This window comes from Buteo buteo, chromosome 24 (assembly GCF_964188355.1).
Source record: "Buteo buteo chromosome 24, bButBut1.hap1.1, whole genome shotgun sequence".
Lineage (NCBI taxonomy): Eukaryota > Metazoa > Chordata > Aves > Accipitriformes > Accipitridae > Buteo > Buteo buteo.
The window spans coordinates 8,082,612-8,108,359 of record NC_134194.1 but is presented as its reverse complement, the minus strand read 5'-3'; the positions used below and the strand labels follow the sequence as shown (position 1 = coordinate 8,108,359).

Here is a 25,748-nt window from a genome sequence, read left to right as displayed (position 1 = left end):
TGGAACATGCATCTGGTTTGCCCAAGCTTTGGGTGAGTCTGGGTTGGAGGGCAGCCATGTTCTCCTCTATTTTTGTAAGGGCGCAAAGATCCCACTGGAGAAACGTGCCCTCTCGCCCCCTTCACAAACACACACGCACAGCACTTTGCTTCTGCAAGCACATGGAGCAGGGCTGGTGTCAGCAAAAACGGTCTGTCCTCTTTGACCTCAGCATCAACAAAGGCCAACTGAATAAAAGGAATATCCTCCCTAAAGACCAAGAGGCACAAATACTGCTTGAATCTTAGGGATAAACTAGAATCCTAAACACGAGTGGACACTAGGTGGCAAGGAGAGATCTACAGATCTGGCAGGAAACACCACGGGGAGACTGGATGAGCTGCGAGCTGGCTGTGTGCCCATCACACCAGGGCCTGGCCAGGAGACCTCTTCTTTTGACATAGAAGCACAGCCTGCCCCTCAGGTCTCCAGTCAGGGAAACACGTAACAGGAAAGACAGGGATGGAAGAAATGGTCACAGGAACTGTATAAAGACAGGAGAAGGAGAAATCAGGGTACTCCAAGAAGGCTGGATCAACAGCCCTCAATACAAAAATCTTCATGTAGCATTTCTGTCCTCCATGGAGGCAAACAGAGGCAGTAATGCCTCCTCATATGACATTCCCCCCTCTGGAGGGGAAGTGGCAATGCTGTCCCAGTTACCTATCCAGGACCTATTTTAAAATCTTTTTTTTTTTTTTTTTCCAATTGCTTTGCATCATTTTGTGTTCCTCAGCCTGCCCAGAGCATGTTCCTCCTGTTCCATCTGCTACACTGTCCCTTTTCATCTTGCAGCTCACCTCACCTGGCTCTCGTGCTGGGTGAAAGCCAAGCTGCATCAGTCTCCTGTCTTGGTCTGGTCTTCTAGCAAACTTTTATTGGTTCCACAGATTGTGTTTCAGGCCTGATATAAAGCTCCACTGCAATCCAATCAAACCAATAGTCCCTGGTTGGCTATTCCTTTTCTGGAAAAGCCACTTCCAGTGGTGTTATCACTTCAGCAGACTCAGAGGAGAAACCTTATGAGGCACCTGAGGATTTTCATGCTAATGAGTTCCAGTCTATCATCAACTCCTCACGGCTTGTGTTTCATCCGCCTGTGCACAAAATCAGTGATTTCTCTTGTAAGATCTCCTTCATTCACCATCTCTTGCTATCCTGGAAAGACCAGATATAATAAAGAAGTGGAATGAAAAGAAAAAAAGAAAGATTTTAGCCCCACATCAAGAGACGTCAGCGTCTAAGTCATAAAAACAACAGAGATACTTTGTACCTTTCTTCCAAGAGGTTTGTGCTACTTTATGCACTTTTGAGATGAGCCATAAGGGAATGGAAATGAAGATCATCATCTCTGTTGTACAACCGACCGGGGATATCAGGTGATTGAGGGTTCAGAAAATCAGCTCAAGGTTTCAGAAAGAGCTAGAAGGACCAAGATATCCTGAGAGGTTCCCATCTGAATACAGGAAAGTTGAACACCTGCTTAGTACATCTCCTTCCCACTGGCCAAGCTTCAGCAGTGATAAAATCCACCTGTTTCTCCCCACCCATAAAAAAACCCCAAACCGTTTCTCCAGAGAGACAATACTAGGAGTGGTTGTCCCTCAAGTGGTTGTTATCAATGGGTGGTGAGAAGGATGAATTTATCCTGATGATAAATTTATCTCTAGGATGCTTTACCTGAAGGTCTACAGAGGAGCAGCCAACCTGGTCCATGGCCTTGCTTGATATCCACCTGCTTGCTGTTCTCCAGAACATTTTGCCTTTTGAGAACAACAACAAAAATCATGGCAGAACTGTACTTGGAGGGTAAATACTATTCTCTGAGTGTCTCTGTGTAATGATACATGCCCCATGCTGCCTGGTTGGACCCACCTCCCTCCTGCCTCCCTCCCCATACCCTCCCCTCCAGAGCAAGATGGGCTTATTAGTCTTCTAATGATGCTCGTTCTCTCCTCTGTTTCTGGAAGAAGGGTGAAAAATGGAGGGTCATCTTTTGTCTTTCAGTCTCTAAGTCTTGATGTTCCCATTTCTCTCCTTCCCCTGCCTCCTCTCCTACCCCTGCATGCCGACATCCTTTGATGAGCCGCACTTATTAAAGACTGAAGGGGATTTGCCATGTGTCGCTTTCAAAGGTCCGAGGGCAGGAAGCTTTAATTGCCAGATTTTTCACTCAGGGTGTTAAAATTTATTAAAGTCAGTTTCTCTGATTTCCCTTTAATGAGATGACGACTGTGTATACGAGATAACATTAGGTTCAATTGGTGGGAAACTCACAGAGGGGGCTTAAGTAATCAGACCAAGAAAGAGAAAAACAAACCCCAAACCTGTGCTAGATCTCATGTCTTAAGGATTTACTTTGCAACTTAATTTAAAGGTAAGAACTGGGATCATTCTTCAAACAGTACAGCATGGCTGGCAGTCTTCTTTTTAAAGGACTTTCCTTGGGAAATGGAGCAGGAGGTGGGCTTTTGAGGTTGTTTGAATTTCAAGACACTTTTGATATTTCAGCCACTGTTTCTCCAGGAGCATGGCTACGCCCCTGGGAAAACAAAGATGGGATGAACACCTACTTGGGGTTCACCCAAGGAAATGCATTAAACACAACAGCCTGTGCTCTGTTTCACCCAGGTGTGGACTACTCCTCCTGTGCTCCAGTGGCCCCTGCCAGCACTGAGATGTCAGAGGGAGCAGCAGGGCTAAACCTGTGTTCACGAGCCCTTGCAGCATGAACCAGTGCCCCCCCAAGCACACATAACCCCGCTGACAGTGCGCAACCAGCTGAAAGTGGGACCGCACAAGTCTTAGTGAAAAGAAAACCCCTTCCAAACCAGGACATCCTGAAAGCATTGAAGCCATCAAGAAAAAAAATCCTGAACCTTTTCCCTTGGCCAGCCTGGCTGCTCTCCTCCCTCAGCTTCATTTTCTCCCTTCTTCTTTCACTTGGTGCTACCTTCACACTGGATTTTGTTGCCCTACTTTTGTCCAGCCTTCTCCTAGAGATAAGATAAATGCTATTTTCAATTAACAAGACTTGATTGCTGAAAGCAATAGGAGGCAGTTCATTTAGAGCCAGCAAATTAATTGAAGCCTAAATGTACATAGTCAGTGTATTGCTGGGAGAGCAATTATCCCAATCATTTGGCCCTTGCCACGCAAGGCGGCAGGCAGCGTCTGCGGCGGCGCAGCTGGGCTGTGCTGAACTGCGCGAGCAGGAGAAGCTCGTGTCGCCGTCATCTTTCCTGAAGTTCCTCTCTCAGCTGCTTTTAGCCCACTTTCATCTCACAAGAGAAAGCTCTCCGTGGACGTAACTGTAAATTAGAGCGAAAGGATGTGTCCTGGGACTTTGGCAATGATGGGACCCAAAGTTGGTTTCTAAACAAGTGGTCAGACACTAGGAGATCTTCCTCCTCACTCCTCTCCTCCTTTGGGAGGGCTTTTGCTGCCATGTGGAAACAGGATCAGTGCAATATTCACCAGCCAGCTGGATCCCCTGCCCTTTGCAGCACTCAGCAGAACAACCATTTATGCACCCAGTGGGATCTGGGACCTTGGGAATTCATTTTCCCTTAAAATATGTTTACACATGACAAATAGCAGAGGGGAGGAGGGCAAAGCAATCAGCCAGTGAAAGAAATATCCCATCATAAGAAACATCTTCCATGGCTCTTAAGATCCAAATGCTTTTGGCCCTGCTGTTGCCCAGCAGTCGCTGATTGCTGGGGGAACCACTGTGGCTTCTGCACCACCAGGTCCCTCGTGAGCTGGGCTTGCCCCCTCCCATCACCCGGGGGGGAACGTCTCCCCATTCTTTGAGTGTCAAGGAAAAACCTTGGGATATTTTCTCTCCTAAAATGGGTGGAAATGGGAAAACCTCAGAAATTGTCCAAGAACTAACCTGAGCAAACAGGTCTCCAAATATTTCCAGAGTAACTTGCACTTTGGGCATTTCCTCCATTGCCAGTAGCAAAGGACTGCTCAGGGTTTCATGACCATGGTGAGGGATGCATTTGGAATGTGCAGCACCTGGATCCTGGGTAAGCCAGCTCCAAGCAGCGAGGAGACACCACTGCACTCCACGGGGTCATCCCCAGCCTTGCTGCCGGCATCCCACGGCTCTTCAGAAACACCTCGCTAAAAACCTAGTGCTCCACAATTTACACATCAGGGCACTGTAGGAAACAACCCACTCTTTAACCCACAATCCGCCTAGAAGTGGTAAAAAGCAGTAATTATGAGCCGGTCTCTACCAGAGACATGACAAACCCACCAAACAAAATCATGTTTTCCCTGCTGTACCTTGCTGCCTCCGAGCCAACTGGCACAAACACGCTGCTTTTTTATTCCTGTACAAATTATGCTTTTAAGCCTTCCCTCCCTGCCTCCCTGCCAAGCGTAGGAGGAACCCCACGTGTCAGCTCGGTAGTATTTCTGAGGCAGGCTGTTCTCAGCCCAGCGCCTCTCCAAGCCAGCAAACCTGGTGCTCATACGAATTTTCTCTCACCTTCGAGAGATACTGACAACGGGGGCCGGAGCGATGCCCCAGTTCCATAGCTGGCACCTCCGAAGGGAGCCGGCACGTTTGCAGGGAGCAGCCGAAGCTTATTAAATCAGAAAAGTAACACCTACAAAGTGTCACGGTGCTTTCCGCTCCCTCCCGGCTCGCTTGGTGCGGCGCTGCGCCTTGTAAACCGGCTGGTTGGGGACGAGCTCCATCACAGCTCGTTACAAGGTACTCATTATGCACCAGCGTCTGTTTTATCACCCTCCCCTCTCTCATTTTCCGTCTACCAGCTCGCTGTGTCCTTGGCCCTTTCTCCATCTTGCTTTCCTCCCTACTTAAATTTCAGGACAGATTTCCCAGGTAGGTTGAAAAACTTTCTGGAGAGACAATTTGGGGCTAGCTAGCCCAGGGAAGGGAGATCCCTCTTGCCCTTGGCAAGTCCACAGCCCAGTAACCTCACGAGTAGGATTACAAACCCTTGGGCATTTGAAGAAAAGGCATTTCATAGAGAGAGGCTATTTAGGCGACAGTGGCCACCACACTGCTGGTAGGCAGGGTCATAAATGAGGCTGGAAAGGATTTCCTGCACCATTGAATTCCCAGTTATTCCAGTTTTAGGTCAGCTTTGTCGACGGTGGCTGGCCAGGATTATGCATAACATTTTTGGTATCACCAAAGGTTTCTCCTAGCTGGAACTCTCTTGCTGTGACCCTTGAAAGTGTTTGCCTTTTTTTTTTTTTCCCGCTTTCTTTTTTTTATGACTGTAGCATGTTGTCCCATTGGTGGCAAACATCCATGTGGCCATCAGCAAGCATACCCAAATCTTCACCTGCTCTTTCCAGCAGCAGGTAGTCTTGCTGTCAGCCCCTCAAATATGATGCTGAACCACTGCCTTTCATCCTGTCTTTCTATCCCCCAAATTTGAAGTCTTTCAATTCTTCATGTGAATTAACAGTGGTTGCAAGATAAATCCTTCAGAGAAACTATAAATGTACCTTTCCATCCACCGAGTTTTGTTTTGCAGTACAACTCATCTTCTCTTTAGATGTCTCACTTTGACAACTCCTTTTATAGTCTTCATTTTAGCTAATGACCTCCCCCACAAAATCAAATGTTTTTGTAAAGCTCATTACATTAAACCTACCACACCTCCCTCACTTAGAAACACAAGTATCTTCAGGAGAAAAACAGACAAACAAAACAAATCACAGCAGTCTGTCATGATCTATCTTCAGGAAAGCACACAGGGCTTTTTCTGTTGTTTGCAGACTGCTTGCATGAGCTTGGTTATTCCTCCCTGGCCTGGAAGTAGGCTATATTTGCTCTTCCTGGCACATAGCACCACTTGATGCACTATAGTTACCAAAAAGTATTTCCTGGCCCGCAAAAGAGTTGCTTTTGCTCACTTGAGGGCATGCATTTCCAAGTTTTGCCTCTGCTCAGCATATAGAAAGTCTCCTTTACTGTACCCTCATTCCCTTTAATGTTAAGTCATTCCCTGCCTTTACACCAGTCTCCTGTGAAGCCCCAGGCACATTATTCAGCAGTTTTAGGCTCTTTCTTGACCCCTTTTAATCTCCCTCCCATTATTCCTACACAGCAGCCTCCCGTCTCTGTCAGCAGCTGAAATATTTCTTGGTGTCCAAGGGATTAACCACCAGTCCCACAGCCCGGGATAAGGAAGCTTTCTTTCCTACACACCTGCTTGGAGATCAGCTCAGCAGCCAGAAGGAAGAAAACATTGACAGAGTTTCCCCTCCTACCTGTGGTACTAAAAACAAGCAAGGGGCTTTTCTCCCATCTCCTCCATCGGGCCAAGAGAAGCTGGAGGCAGTGATTGATTGCAGAAGCCTACCTGCACCAGGGCAGCAAACTGCCTGCCTCGTCCCTTCCTAAATCCCAGCCACCCCTCCTACCCCAGCCCAGCTCTCCCAGCAAAGTCCTCCCAGCACACCTTTATAGCTCCTGGTAATCAACCAGTTCCTCCCGGTCTGGCCCAGTTTTGCAGCTAATAACTGGGGGTGGGGTTAACCCTTTCTCCACCAACCTCCAGACACAGACCTTTACACCTCACCATGTAGCACACCTGTGGTCCTCTGCGTGGCATTGGGAGACACTGGGAACACCAGGGATGAAAACCCTGTCCTGGAAAGCTGTCCCTGTGCCCTGTGGAGGGAGATAGCACCACTGTCATAAGTCCTAGCTAATTATAGGACCAAGCAGGCTGGACTCAGAGCATTTACTGCAAAGCTACGTATCTGGGCTTTGCTTCTAAGTCTGAAAATATCTTTCTGAATTAACGTTTTGGTCCCTTCAAGAAACACGACAGAAAGAGAGGGAGGCTGAAGTGAAGTTTCTCTTGCCTTACTGCATCAAACTACAGGCTATTCCCTTTCTCACTGACCTGGCACAAACTCATCACAAAATCCTTTCAAAAAGGATGAGGGTTTGCAGCGTGGGCATGCCCCTGTGTTTCTGGAAATACTGAACTCTGGGCTCCATGGAAGGGTCAGGCCAGTCTCGGTGGGGTGACCTGCTGACTGTAGAAGAGGGGAGCCCTCTGGGAGCCAGGACACCAGGCAATGACCTGTCCCTCTTCCTCGGCTTCTTGTGTAGCACTGATCCCATGGGAATCTTTCTGTGCCTCAGGTTTTTTTCAGAAAAGGACTTTGCAGCCCTTTCTGTGACCATTACTGTAAAAGAGGATCCAGGAGTCACTGGGGCAATGTTCAGGCTCTCTTAGTGCTTTTTGGATAATCAGCAAATGTACTAAAAAGATGGCATATGGTCTGCGAGGGGGGGGTAGATTTCTCTTACACCAGAGCGAAAACACTTCGTCAAATGAAACCTAAGAGCTGATCACACTGTGGTCGTGTCGCTGTGTCAGGATCCTGTCAAAATACATTGCAGCGTAGATAGAGATATTTGACATCTTGCTGAATTCTGCCAGATGTCTGGGGGGGGGTCTCAGAGAGGGTTGTCAAAGCCTAAAATTTGCTTATGAGTCTCTGGGAATATATGGCTTGTGGCTGCCAAGGTTGCAGCTATAACCCATCTCCCACCAGGGATGCCAGCGGTTGGCCTGGGGCAAACTGGCCACAGAGGGGTTAACTTAGATTTCCCTTTGATTGCTCAATGAGTGCAATAGTTTAGATGTTTTCCTTGGGAAAGAACGGTTAACAGCACCATGGGTTGCCCTTTCATATTGCCATATGGATTACCACACTAAAGGGAGTTGATAGTGAGATATAAAGGTCTTCACATTTCTTTCTGCAAAGAGCTGCTCTTTGTGCTCATCTTTGATTTTTTTGGGGGGGTTGATGCTTTATTTTTAAATGACACACAGATCCACACATGTGCAAACACGCATGCACATGATGCTCACTTTGAACACATCAATTGCTGCCCATTTAGAAAGATCAATGCTTTCTCTAAAAGGCCTTATGAGGTTAGATTGTTTCCAAATATCTCCCCAAATATCCCCCAGCCAAAAAGGACATCAGCAGCTAAGAGTACATATAATTCACTGTAAATCAACTCCTTCCTTAGAGGAAGAAAGTTTTCCCAAGTCTTTGCCATGTCTCTTCCTACTTCTTAGCTCAACCAGGACTCTGGCTTATGATGGCTATTGGCAAACAGACACACTTCAGCACACAAATGGGAAAGAAAATCACAACAGCCTTTAGCCGGTCTTTCCCCATGTTTATTAGATTGAACTTAGAAATGCTGATGACCATTGTCAGTTAAAAACCCTGAAAAACAGAGAACATGGAAACCACCTCTGTGGCAGGTAAACAGCCATGGGGTTCTCCAACTCCCTTTGCGAGACCCTGTGGGCAGGACGGCGCTGGTGTCCCACAGCATTGCAAAATGGGAGGCAGAAGGGCCCCCCCAGGCTGCTGACCCCCATCCTGTCCCCTCCTGGACCCCATGGCACAGCCTAACCTGCCTGTGTCACCCTTGCCTGCATGAGCAGGGCAGAGATGGGATGGAGGTGGCAAGGATGAAAATGAAATATGGGTAAAATGGGCTGACTGGTAGGGGTTTTCTCTCCCTCTCTCTCTCTCTCAAAAAAAAGAAAAAACCCAACCCAACCCAAAAAGCCCTCCCCAAACCTAAGTTAGCAGGTGCTTTATTCAGAAAACTTCCTGGAAATCTCAGTTATTGTCTAACCAGTAATTGTGGTCCATTTGGAACTGGCCCTTGGCTGCAAAAGGTATCTTCAGAGAGGTTTTAATCCTGCCCGTTTGCCCTGCCTGTGGGGTTGTGCTTCCGTGCTGTGGCTTCCCAATCATAGCCCTCACCCAGCTCCCTGGAAAAGAGGCAGCAAGAGGCCATTATATTTTAATAGCAATAATATTCAGCACTTAGGCAGGTGTTAGAGGGCTCAGTTGAGCCATTAAGCGTAAGCGGCTCCTGCCCATGATGAGTGCCAGCGAGCGAGGGGCTCTCGGGTTCCCTCCTGAACGGCAATTGCTTGCTCACAGCTGCCAGGCACGTGTCGTGTGGTGGCCTTGACCAACTCCCCTTTCCAGCCCACTCTGACTCCAGGCTGGAGAGGACATCAGCTGAAATCATCCTTGAGCGGGACTCGGACCTTTGCGCAGACCCTCTCCATGCCCAGCGCTGAGCCGAGTTGTCTGTGAGGCGAAGGGTGTGAATAACCTGTGGCAGGTAAAGGCTCATAGTCAATTCACTCCTCTCTGTAGCAAGGAGGATGGCAGTGAGCGTGTGGACCCACGAGCGCTGTGGTTTAGCAGCGTGCCGGTGGGGTGCGTCACCTCCAGGATGGCCCACAGGAGCCAGAAAATGCCCTGCCAAGGCAGTGGCCACCACCGTGGGGTCTGGGCTGGGAGATGCTGCTGAAATCACTCCATGGGACAAGCACGTGGCTACAGGGTCCCCTGTATCCCAGCTGAGGAGCACCAAGCCACAGGAACCCGATTACCTGGGGAGCTCAGGTGTTGGCAGATTTGTCGTCCCTACCGCAGTGATGCTGCTTGGGGGTGTGAGGGGTTGCTGGTACCAGTTATCCCGGCGACCCTGCTGCGGGGTGAAGATGGGGGTGGCAACCCACGGCTGCTCATCTTGGGGCTCAGCTCAAGCCCACCGGTGATGGTGGTTTCCCTTGAGTGCAGGGGCTTCGCAGAGCGATGCAGTGGGTTGGCTGTAATGCCATGCTGCTGGGAAAAGGGACATGCCGCCTTCCCTGCTGCTGCAGGCGTGGGCCCCTGCCACTGCCCTCCTGGTGTTAGTGGAAAGAGCTGGACCAGCCCTGGAAGGAGCTGAAATACTTTTGCTTTCATTATTTTGGGATTTTTTTTTTGTCTTTTTTGTTTTGTTTGGAAAGTTGTCCCAACCCATTCTGCAGCCAACAGCAGCTGGAGCCTGTGAAAGGGCATCAGCCATGCTGGAACCCCCCCTTTCCATCCCCGAGCACGGCTGTACTGGTCTAACTGGATTGTGAGGCCATCCACCCACCCGGGACTGGGTGCACTCCCGCGTCTACTGACCGGTCTGGCGGTGCCAGCTCCTTGCAAAGGACATCTGGGTCCATAACGGCTTAAACCATGGAAACACCTCCCAGGGCCTGGCTGCCAGGGTGGAGGATCTTCTTGCTCTGTTTTTTTTGTGTGCTTTTGTTCGACTGGAGGTGCAATGAGCTGAGTGAGGGCTCAGCAGCGTGCACAGGGGTGATGGGCAGGGAGGAGAGGAGAGGGGGCGGGAGGGCAGTAGCCCCCAGGAAACAGTGCTGGTCCTCCAAACCCTATGGATCACTTTGTAGTGACACTTATAGGCGAGCATTTTCTTTAACAAATATGAATCTAATGGATTAGGTCTGATCTAATTATGCATTCTGCATTAAGCTGATGCTCCCACTGTCTGCGGCTGCTAGCATAATTAAACTTAATGTACTTTTAATGATGTCTTCTTAACTCATGCATTCATATATGATTAGAATCAAACAGGACTAGCTGTCACAAGTCCAGGAGAGCTCTTTCAGCAGCTCCTGATGGGACTTATGTTGAAATATTAATAATGCAGATTTCAAGGTTAACAACATTGGTTTTGAAGTGAGGAAAGCTTGTCACACAGTTTGAGCTAATCTGAGGCAACAAAACGTCTCCCCTTTCAAGTTTAGCCTCTTCCCATCTTGTACATGTGCTTCTGGGAGCAGAGGAATTTAAGTTTTAGTTGGTAAAGATGTCGTTAAGTGAACTGTACTCTGGGCAGCAGCTACCAAAGAACCTGGGACAATATCTCTGTGGGCACCTTTTGGGGGGTCGCTGGGTGTTCTGTCCTGGCATGATCAGACTTTGCTCCTCTTCCCCTTTCCCGTTGCTTTTCTGAAAGTTGGGAGAAGTTTGTTCTAGGGTCTGGCAATCAGAAGGCAAACTCTACTTTTGTCTCTGCTCCTATTTGGTCAAGTGAAATCAGACTGTGTTGCCCCTCCCAGCCTCTGTCGGCTTTGTCCGTAACCTCCTCGGCGCAGGGAATATGCTCCCTTGAGCTGTGCACCACCTCGTCTGATGGGGCCTGATGAAACTTTGTCATTGCTGCCCTGGCTCCAGTGTCCTACATGAAGCAGGTAACAATACTGCAATGAAATGGGTTTTTTCCCCCTCCTTTTTCTGTTATTATGGATTTATTTAATTTTTTTTTTTAATTGGCCCATGGCCTGGCAGACCAGTTGTCTTTTGAGTTCCTGAGAGCAAGTTGTGAAATCGTCTGAAATCCTTCCAATGGGAAAGCATTGATTTATTACACTGTAATACTGATGCGAACAACACCATGTACCTTTCATCTAAAAAGTCAGGACTTATAGAACACGACATGCCATTAATTTTGATGCCAGCTCGAACAGAGGAGGAATTACTGCCAAAGGGATCCAGAGAGCATGTTAAACCAGCCCTGCAGAGTAATGAACATACTGTGTGGCTGTTACATTATACCATATTGATTCTTAGGAATTAAAAGGTACCTTGACAGCTAATTTGGGCTGTCAAAGGCATCTCTTTGTGTATGCCTGTGTATGTGTGTACATACTATATAATTAGTGCATGAGAAAGGGATGTGCAAACATTAGCTAATTACACTTTTCGGTATCCCTTCCGGGGGTGAGGATTACTGTGTTTCCCTGCTCTAGAGACAGCTTTCCCCTTGCACACTTTTGGCAGGTGAGTTCACTTGGGTGCCAGCTTGGTGGAGATGATGCCCAGCACCCTGACTTTCTCCATCCCCTAGCCAGGCGTACCTCCTGGCAGCCAGACAGCGATGCCTCCTCCGGATAAGTGTGCACCAGCAAAAGGGAGCTTAGTCTAAGTGCTCTGGGAACAGCCGGCTAACTTAGCACTTTGCAAGATTGTGGCTCCATGTGACACCCCATTTGCAGAAAGGCTCCTTGCTGCCTGAGTGCAGTGTGATGGGTTATGGGATCGCTTCTGCCCAGCGTGGGGCTGGATTCACATCTCTGCCCCCAACCCAAAGGAAGGTGAGTTCATTTGCTTTCTAAAGCTTTCTACAGTAATACAGACTTATCTGCAATAAGACAACCACCATGTACATACCCAGAGCCTATTCCAGGTCCTGGAGAGGAGTAGCTGGCAGTGCTGAGGGTAGGATTGGTGTACAGATGATGGAGAGATGGGGATGGACAGAAGGGAAATGGGAGGTGATGCTGCAGGTCAGGGCTGAGTGGAGAATCCCAGAGTAGGAATGGTCAGGATTTTGATGGAGAGATCAGTCTCAAGCTACCCCTCCATGCCTAGGAGAACCTTTTCCAGGTCCTTGCACATTAAATTCATCCCTCTTATACACTCAGACCGACAGGACCAAGTGCCTGGAAAAGAACAGAGCAGTTCTGTGTAAGAAGGAAGCTGGCAGAGTGTGATCTTTGTTGTGAAGCTGGAGCAACATGAGGCCCAAGCAGTTTTGTCTGGCACTGTCTGGCATCTTTTGAGCTGAGGTTTGTATGTAGATTTTGCCCCAAAAGCCCTGCCTTCCTGCAGGTTGGTGGGCAGCTGTGCATGGCACAGTGACATCCCTGTATTTCTGTTAGTTAATTAATTAACTGTGTAGCAGAGATGCAAGCATGGAGGCTTCAGCCAGCAGTGGGGTTCCAAGACACAAAACCAGCACTAGTGGCTGACAAATTGATTTGTGCCCATAGGTAATGTGAAGGCAACTAGGGAATCTGTGTTTAAGAGAGGTCAGCAGCTACAAAAGCCATCAGAGAACGGGCCACACAGGTCTCTAAAAGGTGTTTGGGGTTAATCTGGTACCTTTGCTGGTGGGAAGGGCCTGAACCCATCTCCTTCAGTCTCCAAGGTGGTGCTTCAGAGCACTAGCTAAGCCCCAATCTCTGCTGTTATTTCTCATGCCATGGCAGTGAAGAGTACCAGCAATGTCCTAAGGGTACCACGCACCAGTGTGATGGGTCATCTAAACTCTGACATGTGCCTCCATGTTGGACCAACATGTTAGCAATGTGGACAAAAATGTTCACCTGGGGACCCAGAGCCATGTGTGAGACTTGGGTGACTGACCGCATCCTTGAAAACTGAGCATGAGCCTGTGTTCACAGTGAAAACTTCCCCGTGTCTCCCAAAACTTTTGTTGGAGATATGTGGCTAAGTTGCCGAACAGGTTAGTGGTGCCCACCGGGTTACAGCAAACATTGATGCGCCCCTGCCCTGTCCCTGCACGGAGCTTAGATGAGTAACTTCTTGCATTTGATGGCAGGTAGGCACATAGACAAACAAGTCCAGCCAAATCTTTTTGGAGCATCCCAGCTTTGTGTCCTCATGCCAGGGTTATCATCCCATAGCAAAGGGATGGACTGGGTGATGCATCTGTTCCTCACCTGCTGCTCTTCAAGGTTCAGTGTTTTTTTGCTTCAACAACTGCTGAAGATGGTTTTGGATTCTTACTGGAGACTTTCTTACAAGGAATATTTGCTTTTGCCACTAGGAGGGAACTTTGTCCTATTTATGCCAAGATATAAAGGAACATTTCTTGTGCATTTTTGCAACCTCACTGGGAACCAAGAGTAAACCACTGAGCAAGAAGAGCATTTTGAGACAGGGTCCAAGCCCAAAGTACAGTACTAAGCAATTGTGGAAGACCAAAATGGGCTGATCCAGCATAGCCTGGTCATGGGAAACCTCTCCTTCAGGCCCCATCGATTGGGAGTCTCTTGTGCTTTGAAGCCTGAGGGTTCACAGCCCCTTTCAAAACTTCTTAATTCTGCCCCTTGCTGACTCTATCTTTAAAACTTACCAGCAGGTAAAAAAAAACCCCTTGTGAATGTTGGAGGCCTTGAATCTATAACCATGTCCCTGTGGGGTGAGCTGGGGTGCCTGGTCCAAGGCACTTTTCTCACTTCCCTGGCCAATAAATGGGAATTATGATACGGGGAAGGGAAGTCCTTCCAGATCTGTGATACCAAGTGCTATGTGAGAGCACGACATTAATGATTATAGTTAACCTCAGCAGCTGTCAGCATCTGCATAAGTGTCCAAGGCCCTTTAAAATCCCACTCTCTCCCTTCAACAGACTTTTGGAAGAGGAATTTAGCAGGTTAATTGTGTGAAAACTGAGTGAGAAACCTCTTAAATGTCCAAGCCTCTGAAACAGCATGGGAGCTCCTAGGAAAGCTGATCCCGGTGAGGATTTTTGGACCAGTGCTGGTTCTGAACAATCTCTGAGCTGACCATGTCTTCCCTCTCTGTAAAAAGAAGCTAAAATCCTCTAATAGTCCTCCTCAAAAAATAACCCCACAAAACTCCAAATGAAGCAAAATCATTAACTTTGAACCCAATAAATGCTTAGTTTCCTGACTCTTGGGTAAATATTAGATAGATTCCCAATTTCAACCTGAAGCAGTTTATTTGGCTGCTGTTCACAAGTCAGACACAGCAATAATCAAGGAAATCTCGTTTGATTCAGGTTGGGTAATATTGCCTGAGGGGTAACATCATTTTCATTTCCACACATCCAGCACTGGCACAAAATGGCATGGACAGGTATGAAAAATGGATCATGGATCCTTGGTGCCAAAATTCCAGCTGATAGTTTCATTTTTGTGTAAATAATAATTACCAGTAAAAATGCTGCTTGAAAAAAAGAGAATGTGAAAAGAAAAACACTGTTGCATTTGATAAAGTAAAATCCTTTGCAGTACTGCCAAAAGAAAAAAAAGAAAGAAAGAAAAAACAAAAGAGAGTTAAAACAAATATAGCTGTTAAATAAAAGATCCAGGTACCAAAGAGCAAAATTTAATGAAAGCCAAAACTGTTAAATATGGACTCCTGTTGAGAAAAAATGTCAATGTCTTTAAGAGTTTTACCATTACTCTATTTTTAAGAAAAGTGTAGTAAAAATACATATTACAAGTTAACATTTGCCACGCTTTTGTCCTATTCATCTTTTTTTTTTTTTTTAACCCCTCCGCCGATCAAAAGCCTTTGAAAACTGCATCTCACATCTTCACGTCACAAGCGGCCAGTCCTAGCACAGACGCGCAGCTTCTCACGAGACCGTCCAACTGCCCGGTCGGGCTCCCCGCGACCTGCTGGTCCTGTCTTTGGAGGAGGACGGGGCACTGATGGGTCTTGGCAGCCCGTTCCCACCACAGTGCCCGGCCGTGCGGTGCTGTGGCAAGGTCTGGATGTGGCAAGAGCTGGCTCAGGAGATGCATCTGAGGGCTCTGGGCATGGAAACAGGCTAGCTTGTGGGATGCCTCCACTGTGCTAGCGCTTACACAGAACTGAAGGTAAAATTAAGAAAAGCGGATTAAAAATAATGATAACCAACGCAAAGGGACCTGAAGAGGTGTTTGGAGTGGCTCGTAACAGAGTTCATGTTCGGTGATGAGAGATGAAGTTCACAAGGGTTTCCCGTGGTGGAGAGAGGAAAACATTGGCACAAGACATGCTGTGCCCGCGCTTAGGACCTTGACTCTGACTTGCTGGTCTCCAAAGTGTTGCATGACAAGTGGGTAAATGAAACAGATACTTCAGATCAGGTGGGTGTTAAAGGTGGTAAACATATTGACCTGCACATTCGTACACTAATGGAAACTGGTATTCAGGCAGCTTCCAGCTGTACCTACGGACAGCTGCACAGACAGATCCTCCTCATAGACCTGTGCCAGTCATTTGCCTGCATCACTCTCTCTTCACCAGTCTCCCTTCTTTTCCTACTCCTCTCTTGCTACGTTGCAGAAAAAAAAAATTAAAAAAAAAGAAAAAAAGAAAAAAAATGAGAAAAAGCAGCTCAGAATGCTCCAATAGCAGCTCAGTCTCCTTACAGCTATTTGCTGGGTCCTGTGAGAAGCTTTGAACTTTATTTGCCATCAGTGATGGACCTGTGAGATGGGAAAAGGCCAAGTGGGATCACTGTGGTCCCTGCCCCACAGACCTTCTCTCGCTCCAGATGCTCCCCTGGGAATTCTTCACTTCTGGGGAGGTGTCTCAGGCCCACCAGGGTGGGAAGCATTTGTCTGTCCATGCCAGTGATTCACAGAACGAACCTTTTGTGCAATTCTGGAAAACCATCCTTGCCCCTTGGATCTCCATGCCTGTGGCCGGACTCCCAGCTACCTGTCTGGCAGTGCAGGTTTCTGCAATACCAAGTCTGGGGTCAGCAACCTGCTCTCCTGGCTTGTGGATGCTTCCCCCTCCCTAAGGATACATGAGTGGGAATCTGCTACTTTTGGCTTTGTACCCAGACAGGCCACAACTTGATGGGAAGGCTGAGTTTGAGCAGCCCGGATGCTGTTGAATGTCATGGACACTTGAATGAAGCTCTTGTAGGGTCTCCTCCTTGGTTTGCTTCAGCAGTTCCTTCCAGAAAGCCATTCTGGCCAACTATCTACAAAATGTCCCTCTTAATTAGAAAAGTGGCCATAAAGGGATTTCAGAGCAAAAAGGCGGGGATATTCCCATTGCAGCCCCATGACTTCTAGCATGTTTTACTGGTTAATAGGCAGTCATCTAGAACTGGATGTCTTGAGATGGTCTATTCCTGGCTCAGGATGGTTCCCTTATGTGACCACCAAAAAGGGAGCACACACAGAAGCTAAGCAATGAAGAAATGGTTCACAATTGCTTATTAGCCTCCAATTACCTAGGCAGGAGAGTCACATGTGAGGGGAATGTGGCATTTACTTTCTCTCTTCCATAAACAGCAGCCAACCATGATCTTAGACCAACCATCTGCTCTAGTCTGCCACACAGGACGCTCCCCACTCCAGGCACACGATTCTTCTCTTGAACCGCCACTCATCATCTCTGGAAGAATTATCACTTTGTCCTCAGGTTACCTGGGGTTTCCAAACTCACTCGTGACTTTGCCCCTGTAAAACAGCCTCGTGTTTTTGTTCAGGTTCTTTCTCGCATCAAGTCCTTCCCGTCGCAGGGAGAGCCGTTCGCAGCTGTCTGCCTCATTGCAATAACTCCGCAGCCCAAGTTCACGACAGAACAAGGGAAGGCAGAATCACGATGGACAAAAGGGGTCAACACTGACGCCCTGCAGGGAGTTCAACTTGCCATTTATTGGATTTTCTTTTTTGCTGTTAGTAGCTCAGACATTATGGTTTGCATCCCAAACTAAACCAGATTGAAGGGCTGAGCAGGGAAGGGGGAAAGGGCTGATGTTACCCTGACACCACAGGAATTAGTAAGAAAAAATATATATATTGCACACACTAAGACTTATTAACAACCAAGTTAAAACAAAATGGCATAGTCCTCATTAGTGTTCCAGTGGTTCTTTGATCAGGGATGGTTCACGAGTCTGTTAAATCCCGTTACACTCTCCTTATTGCAGTACAGACCTGTTTCTGTTCTCCTGCCAGTGGATCTGTTTGCAAATAAACAGGGAAATAGATTTGATTTCCTCAAGAAGATCCATCCAATTGTCCCTTCTGTCATCGTCGTTTGTCTTGTTGGTGTTGGGTTTGTTTTTGGCTCTGGAGGGGGTGGAGTTGGGCTGCCCCTGCTCTCACCCAGGCAATGGGTCAAAAGGCCAATTATAATCCCGTAGCTCCCAGGGACATGCCGGTGCTGTGGCTCATGCACGGGATCGTCTGCATGGATTTGGGGAAATCGTGGCTGACCACACGTCCGTTTTCTCCACTGCCTCCTGCTGCAGCTGGCCTGGGAAGGGTTGATGTCCGTATGGCTTCGTTGATTGATTGCTGTGGGATTAAACAAAAACCCTTTTTAGGAAGGACGGGGGGGTCTCCCCCTGTCCTTAGCAATGTTGGAGAAATTATAATATAAACACCAAAGTGTTGTCTTTCTGTCACTGTTCTCTCCCTCCTTGTCTCCACTCAGACTCTCACTTTCTGCATGTACCTACTGCATCTGCTCTGTTAATCTGCACCTCTTCTACATTCAAAATTAAATCTTTCAGCAGTATTTTAGGGTATAAAGCATACGTGCCATATGCAAAAACTATTCAAACTCTACAGCATAAGAACAGTCATCCTGGATCTGAGCAGAGGTATTACACACACTTCCCCCATAGTTATGCTATTACTACTCCGGTACTGTTATGTACGGTGGACTCTGACTCACTGCAAGCATATGTTTAACTTTCCTCATGTGAGAAGTTGAGCATGTGCCTATGTTTTTGTCTACAGCGACGACTGAGGTAACCAGGAAATGCAAACCTAATTCAGGAAACCAAACCTCATCTTCCTGTTCCAGATACCATCCAAAATGTTTGCTTTCAGCGATCTAAGGAAACCACCTGTTTACAACAATTAAACTAAAAGATGAAATCAATTTGGTTTCTTTGTGTTTAAGCCATCTCTAAGGGCCCAACCATCCTTTCTGGAGTGGGATAGCCAGGTGAAGAATTACCCAGAACAGATAAATCTGGAACAGCTATTCAGAAACAGTCAATTTAGTGCCTTGCCAGGCATGGAGCAGCTTCTTGTGCCGGCGGGATCTGCAGCTCGCCCAGGGGGTCTGCAGGGACTTGCTGAGCAGAGGTTGGGTTTAGAGGGGCATCTGGCCCATCTTTCTGGGCACTTGCCTGGGCTCTGCTGAATGGCTTTGTGGGGCAGCAACTGACGGTGGGAGCCAGCCAAAGGGACAAGCTTAGACCTGACGTTAACTTTGGGAGCAACGACTCCTTCCCACAGTGGCTGGTTTTAACATGGCAAGAGCGCTGCAGGCTAACACTGACGTGAATTAGTGGGTCATTTCAAGTAACACAGGGAAACCACAGCAGGGCAGAATGCCCTTAAGACTAAAACTATGAAGCTATTGCATTCTGACACTCTTTCGCAGTGTATTTGTGACATACCTAGCTTTACAGTGGAGACAGCAATTATAATTTAATTTTTGTATATTCAGGGATATTAATTGCTCACTTTATCTTACCCCTGTGCTCAATGTACCTTTCATTGCCTGTAGAATTTTCTGAACCTCAGTGGGAAAAGCGCTGTTGCACATTTTCAGTGAATTAGAAATGTTATTATTGCTGACAAAACATTAAGCATGTTGTGAAATGATGACATAAAACCCAAAGAAATGATTGCTTATATCCCTTTTGATTCTGGGTAAGTTTCAGTGCTCAGGGAAGTGAAAATCTCTCTAAATTTTATGAAACTCACTGCATACTTTATACACTCATACTGACTTCCATGCTCATGGGAGAGGTCAAGATGAGGAAGAAAAGGGATATATTACTCTTACAGCACAGATCCCACTGCACCCTTGTATACAATAGTATCTGTGTAAGGAATCGCCTCTGCTAGTCATCTGAGTCAAGATGTACTTGTTCCACAGATGCTGCATTAAATGTGTATCTCCAAGGCTCTCAAATCTAACCCACTCTTGACATGACACTCTGAAATTTAGGCACACCAGAATTTAGGGCTGAAACAAATCTCCTGGGTGATAGGAAGTGTGTTTCTGCAAGACCATGACAGGGTGGAGAAAAACCCCAAACATTACGGGAGACATTAGAGGCCAATTTCTCTCTAAGAGGACCCATAATTCTGAATTTGGAGACCCACATCATCCGCTCCAGGGCAGCAATGCTCTGAGCATATATCACTGTTGCCAACCTGCAAATGGTGCCAGCAGGGTGCCAGCAAAGGGAACAACAGGATCTGATTCATTACCGCGCTACCCCAGTTTTATCTTGCTGTTAACTGCTTGGGTTTGGGGATTTTTTTCATACTGCAGTAACGGCTGTATCACACCAACCCCAGCACACTTCATCCATGCTGCACACGCATTGCCATAGTCTGCTTTCGTTAATTTTAAGGAATGGCAATGTGTTCCTGTTACCGTTTGTGCTATGATTTTGCTCTATATCTGGATTTTGAACTAGCATTATGCCACATGTCTGATCTTGCATCAGCTCCCCACTACGGCCCACTTGACCCTCTTTTAGCTTTCTCTGATGCTCCTATTCCTTTCTAGCAAGTCAAGTGACATGGTCACTTCGTTATCCCTATGTCTTGGCTTTCCACCCATGGAGTGGGCTGCATCCGTCTCTGCAGGCAGCTTTGGAGCTGGGGTAGGATCAGAGAGGAGGTGTGAAAGGCCGGGGAATGGGTTGCCACCTTCATCCGCTTTGATTCACTTCTGGACTTGTAACAAAACTCGATTAAGGCAACCAGCATGGCTAGTCCGAGCCCACCGATGAGGATATAGAAAACCCCCGCCACATTGCTGAGACTCAGCGCGCTCGTCTTGTCCTAGAAGAGAAAGGAGAAGGGAGGGAGGGGAGGGCATGTGGGAAGGAGAACAACAAAATTAATATGAGATTGCTCAGGAGGGATGCTACACAATATAGCAATGTTGGCATTACATCATCTTCCTCTTTAAATGAACAGGTGACATTTCTAAGAGCATTTTCAATTTTTAATTCAGTGTGTAGTAAATCTAATGTTTCCCTCACACAAACAAATAAACATTTCTTCAGCAATGTGACTCTTTCTTTGTAAAGGTTTGGGATCTCCATTTTTCAATCAGCTAACTTAAATGCTTATTTTACCCAAAATGCCTAGTTTAAATTATTGATTAAAGAAGGCAAAAAAAAGTTCTCTGCCTCTGTGACATTTGCTTGTCCCTGATGTCTTGCCTGAAATAACCTGTTCTCTTGGAAATGCTCATTCCTTCATTCCTAGATTGTTTCCCCCGCAAATTCTGTTGCTGAGCAACACATCGAAATGGCTGGGGTTTTTTCTTTTTTTTTTTTCCTTTCTTCTTCAGTACTGAGGTTGAGGTGACACCTGAGCTGTCCTCAGAAACTCATTTGATTTCTGTGTAATAAGGCAGTTATTTCATATGCAATCAAGACCCGTTGATGCATGTCTAAGCTAATTATTTGGTTGGCAATAAATAGGGCTATTAATGGACCGCAGCTCACAGTCAGCAGCTACATTCTGATTTTACAATTGCCTAATGAATCATCACGGCTCTCTGAGGAAGACCTGAGTCTCAGAAAGACTCACTTCACTGCTAGGGAAACCGAGTCCCCACATCTAACCCTGATGTCACTCATTGCAGCTCTTAAAACCTTCTCCTCCATGCTGACCAAGTGGAGCCGGGGTGCTAGGATAATCTGGGCAGCAGCGGGACCCAAAAGCTTGGCTCAGCTCTGTGTACGAGGCTCCTGTTTCTAGGACACGCTTTCTCTGTAGTGCAGCCAGACAGAGGTCCCTGCTGCTCTGCAATATCGACTCAATGGCCGGTACAGATTCCCCAGGGCAAGACCAACAGGTCAGTGCAAATCTGTTGGAGTCACCAGGGTCTGACCAGCATTGACGGCCCTGCTCCCTGGATGTGGGAGGAAAATTGCGTATGGATCATTTGAGATGCAGCCACACAGTTAAAGAATAATATTGATGCCTGTAGAAGTGTCTGCGGTTGGTAATGAAGCTTCTGCACGGTTCTTGGTGTTCGCTGCTACTCCATGGACACATGGACCGGTGGGTGGCATAGCTTGTTCCTTGCCCTTGTAGGACAGCTGATTCACTTGCTTTGCTTGGAAGCTTTTTGGGAAGGGCAAGGATTCAGGAATCAGAAAACTATATTGGAGTGACGTTGAAAGGGTCCAAAACTGAACACCAACAGGAGCACGGAAGGTTTTGATTCAAGAGCAGTCTGCCTGACACCGGCACTGTCTTTCAGGCAAGTATGTTTTGCAAAAGGATTCTGTCTTTTGCTGTATTAGGGTCTGATGGCAAAAAAATTAACCCACAAAGCATGAAAACATTTCAATTTTCAAAATTAAAACAACCTCCCGTAACAGAAGAGAACTTTTGGGTTTTTTTTAATAAGAAGACAAGAGGGTTCCAGTCAGAACGAAAAAAAAAGAGCTTTTTTTCTACTTCTTTTTCATCTGGTCCCACCTCCCATGAAAGCTGCCAAGCTTCTGCCCAGCTGGAGCTCTCACTGCAGGTGCCAGTGCCACAGGGAGCAACTTTCCATCCTGATCCCTCTGCTGAAAGATGCTGAGGTTTGGTTAGGGGTCACCCCTGCAGAGTTTCAGTTGCTGGAAAAAACTCCACAAGTGATCTCATTTGCCATGCTTTGCTGATTGACATCGCTGCCAAGAGATTTGCCGCTGTCACTGTGTGCGTTGCAGCTGTGATGGTCACCGCTGGCAGGTTTGGCTTCTCCCTTGTATAACCTTCGTATGCTGGTCAGTTTGTAACCTTGCCGGTGCTTCCTGAGTTCTCTCTGCAATGAGAGATTTCTGCAAATATCCTCTTAATTTCTGTAGTTTCCATATTTGAAGGATTATTTATCTGGTCTTTTATAATCTGCCTTCATGCATTTTTTCCCCCAGGCTTGACTGTACATTTGTTCAGTCATCTCTTCTCTGCAGATTACTGGGTATACTTTTAAGCACCAGCTGAAAAATGTAGGGAGTTTTTTAGTGAAGATTTAGAAAAGCAGAGCAATTACTCTGAGAAAACTGGGTTACAACACATCAGGTACTTTGCCTCTTCAAATCCAGTCTGAAGGGGCTGCACCAGCTTCAGAGAGGGACAAAGATGCTAGAGGTGGGCTGCCCTCCTTGACATCCTAATCTTTTAGCCTGGCTCCTTAATGAAAAGTGGCTGATTAGCACATGCTCTGTGCTCAGAGGGAAGGACGGGGACAGAGAAGGAGGTGGAGTACCCTATTTGTCTGTGTCTCACTAATAATTTTCAGCCCATACTTTCACCTTGATTTGACAGAAGGGTGGAGATCTCCAAGATACCAGGGACCTCCAAGCTTTGTGAAAAAGAATGACACTGTAGAGAAGAGAAAACCTATTAATGCTCTCACTCAAATAAATGTATCAGCACAATCCATACTAGGCATCAGAGACTCTGCATGGGTCTTTGACTTGCAGACACAGATCCTTAGGAAACCCGGCTTCCTTGGCTCTCCCAGGCATGGGAATACACAAATTACAAGTTTTATTGGCCACAATATTCTTGTATTTCCACCCCCAGTTTGGGGTCATGGTCCAACAGGGCACCTTCTCAGCCAGCTGCAATGGCAGAGCGATCTGACAGCCAGGAAAAGCTGCTGGTTCTTAATTATCACTTTCCTCCTGATGCCAGCAGCACATCGACCAGTAAGAGAGGAGATGACCCAAAGCAGTTTCCTGCACCACTATTTCACACGATTAATTTCAGAGCTGTTGTATTTTTCTTGCATTTACTTTGCAGTGGCATTATTGTTATTATTATTATCATTGTTGTTATTATTACTGCTATTACTACTATTACTATTATTATTGGGACAAATTGGGTGAACTGAAAGTTGCCTTATCCAGAAGGCAAAGGAAAGCATAGTGAGGAACAGCGGTGGGCAAAACTGCCAGGAGGGTGAGAACAGCCTGAGTTTCATCTCTGCCACCATAACAAGGTTTCTCCCGAGGAGCCAAAGACGCGGGCAGCTTCAGCAGGGCACTGAGGAACACCGAACTGCAGGGGCACGGCCGATGACACAGCCTGCTATCATAAGCCAGGCTGAGAAATGAAATTGCTTCTACGGTGTCACTTGACTTCTTGCTCATCTTTTTCTTTTCCTTTTTGTTTCCTTCCCTTCCCTCTCCCAGCAGGACATGCAGAGATGTTCTCCGGGCAGGAGCGGTGTCTCGTTGCTCCCATCGGCTGCAGGACCAGACCCACACGAAGGGTAGGAAATGCTGCATGTCCCACTGAGGCTTTGCCTGCTGTTTCCATGCATGCTCCTGCCCTAATAATGCTCATAATAAGTCCCAAATTATGCTAACTGCTTGAGAGGACCCTCCCCTCCTCTCTGCTCGGGCTCTGTGACACCAGATGCTCTCCTGCAGAGCTGCCCATCACCAAACCAGCTTGTTAGTGGGAGTGTAAATGTCACCACTCGTCTCCCGCAGCGGCAGAGCGCTGACGTGGGGGGAAGATTGGCAGGTGAGAAGAGAAAGAAAAACCCGTCTTTCCGAAAGCCCGGCCTTGTTGCTGCAGCAACCAGGCACCTTCCCGTCTGTTCCTCTCAAACATGGCACCGTGTCCATTATCCTCTTTGTCATTATTTATCCTCCTTGGCTGAAAGGCATTAAGGCCAAATTTGCCCAGTTTCCCAGCAGGACTCATCCTTTCTTTTACCCTGCATGACCAGAGCCCGTCGGCAGCACAGGGCGATGGCACCTCGAGTCGTTGCGACCTCCACAGAAGTTGAACCGTCCTTAGAGCAGGCGGTAGCTCCAGAAGTTGAGCTTTTACACCAAACGCTGGGCCGACTTTGTTGGGGCAAGGCCTGAAGCTCAGCGATGAAGGACATAGCGCTGGCCATCGACTCTGAGCACTGCTGGGGGTCTGCCAGGGGGTGGGTAGGAGCACATGGATGGTCAGCTGTGGGGATGAGGCTGCCCAGCATGAGAAGACACCTTTGGTTTGAGAACCAGCCAATTCCCTGCAAAGGCAGGGCAAGGCAGTAGCAGGATTTGTTCCCTATTTTTTATTGGTCTTTTTTAAACAAAAGTGCAATTCTTGCAACTGGAGAAGAGGATTGGGAGATCCCTGTGGCTTTGATGAAGGTCCTTTTATTGCATGAAGTGATCTGGCTTCCCCTGCAAGCAGGTTGCACCTTGCCATCCTGGACTGGAGAAAAAATTCCTTTCTCCCATTGCCTTGCAAAAGCCCCCGGGAAGAGGAGAATCACATCCATCTGCCCTGACATTTAGTGTCCACCTTGTTATTACCCTCCAACAACCCAAGGCATCCCTTTCGAGCCCACAGCACGTTTCATAGCCTGCAAAAAAAAGCTGTCCATCCCGTGCTTGTTCATAAAATGGGGTCCTTCTAGGGAATCACCCACTTACAGAGTGTCTATCTCTCTTCTGGGCTTATTTCTGCTGTGGCAAGTAGAGGGAGAGTGCAGAAGGCTGGGAGACAGGACCAGGAATTGGTGGATGGTTTCTAGCTACGTGAAGTGCTGGAGGTGCACGTGCATGGAGAAACCTGGAGCCTGTGGGAAGGGGTGGCTGCCACGGGTTTACTGGGGGGAGAAAAGCAGCAGGGACATTGCTGCCTGGTGCAGGACACTGCCTGGTTCCCACCGTCTGGCAATGCAGCTAGGGCTGTAGCAGTCCTGGATGAACAGCCCCTGAGCGCACCTTCCCGGAACCTCCTGGGATGGCATAACATATCCAAATATTCAGCAAAGCAGGAGTGTTTGCCTCCGGAGTTTTAGTTCAGATCTACTAATGTATCTACTGTTTCTTTATAGGGATTTCTCTCGATAAAAAACTAAGTGGGCAATAGAGAGGTAAACAGTCCGATTAAAAATAGGATGCACAGAAGTCAGCTACAGGCATGGAACTTCATCTGGGGCCAATGAACATAAGCCTGGGAAACACAAGAGCTTCTACTTGGCTCTGGCTAGAAACCTTGGATACAAACCTTACATCCTAGCCCCTCACCCCTCTTCATCAGCATTCATTTATCCTCCAGAAAGTCCTCTAACTGCAAACTAAGCTAAGCTTGACGATGGACATAAATGGGAAGGTTTTGTCATGCCTGTGGGAGGAAAGATATGAAATGGCCCCCAACCTCTCAAGCTTTGCTCTGAACCTTGGCCGTCAGAGGAGAAGCGGGTGGTCCGGCTTGTGCATCCAAAATGCAGGTGGGTGTTGTGCCCACCATGGGCAGGATGGGGGAAGCTGTACCTGGTGCTCAGCCCTGCCTGGT

General features: G+C 47.4%; 1 protein-coding gene across 4 annotated transcripts in view; it reads right to left on the bottom strand.

Moving 5' to 3' along the window:
• Nucleotides 1-17,576: 17,576 nt before the first annotated feature.
• GRIA1 (glutamate ionotropic receptor AMPA type subunit 1) overlaps nt 17,577-25,748 on the bottom strand; it is a 125,918-nt gene continuing 117,746 nt past the window's right edge. For all 4 annotated transcript variants that reach the window (XM_075057041.1, XM_075057042.1, XM_075057043.1 and 1 more), the window contains 2 exons: nt 20,133-20,267; nt 17,577-17,765 (listed from right to left, as the gene is read on the bottom strand). In XM_075057041.1, the coding sequence (XP_074913142.1) occupies nt 17,577-17,765; nt 20,133-20,267 (324 nt within the window). The remainder of the gene's footprint in view (nt 17,766-20,132; nt 20,268-25,748) is intronic.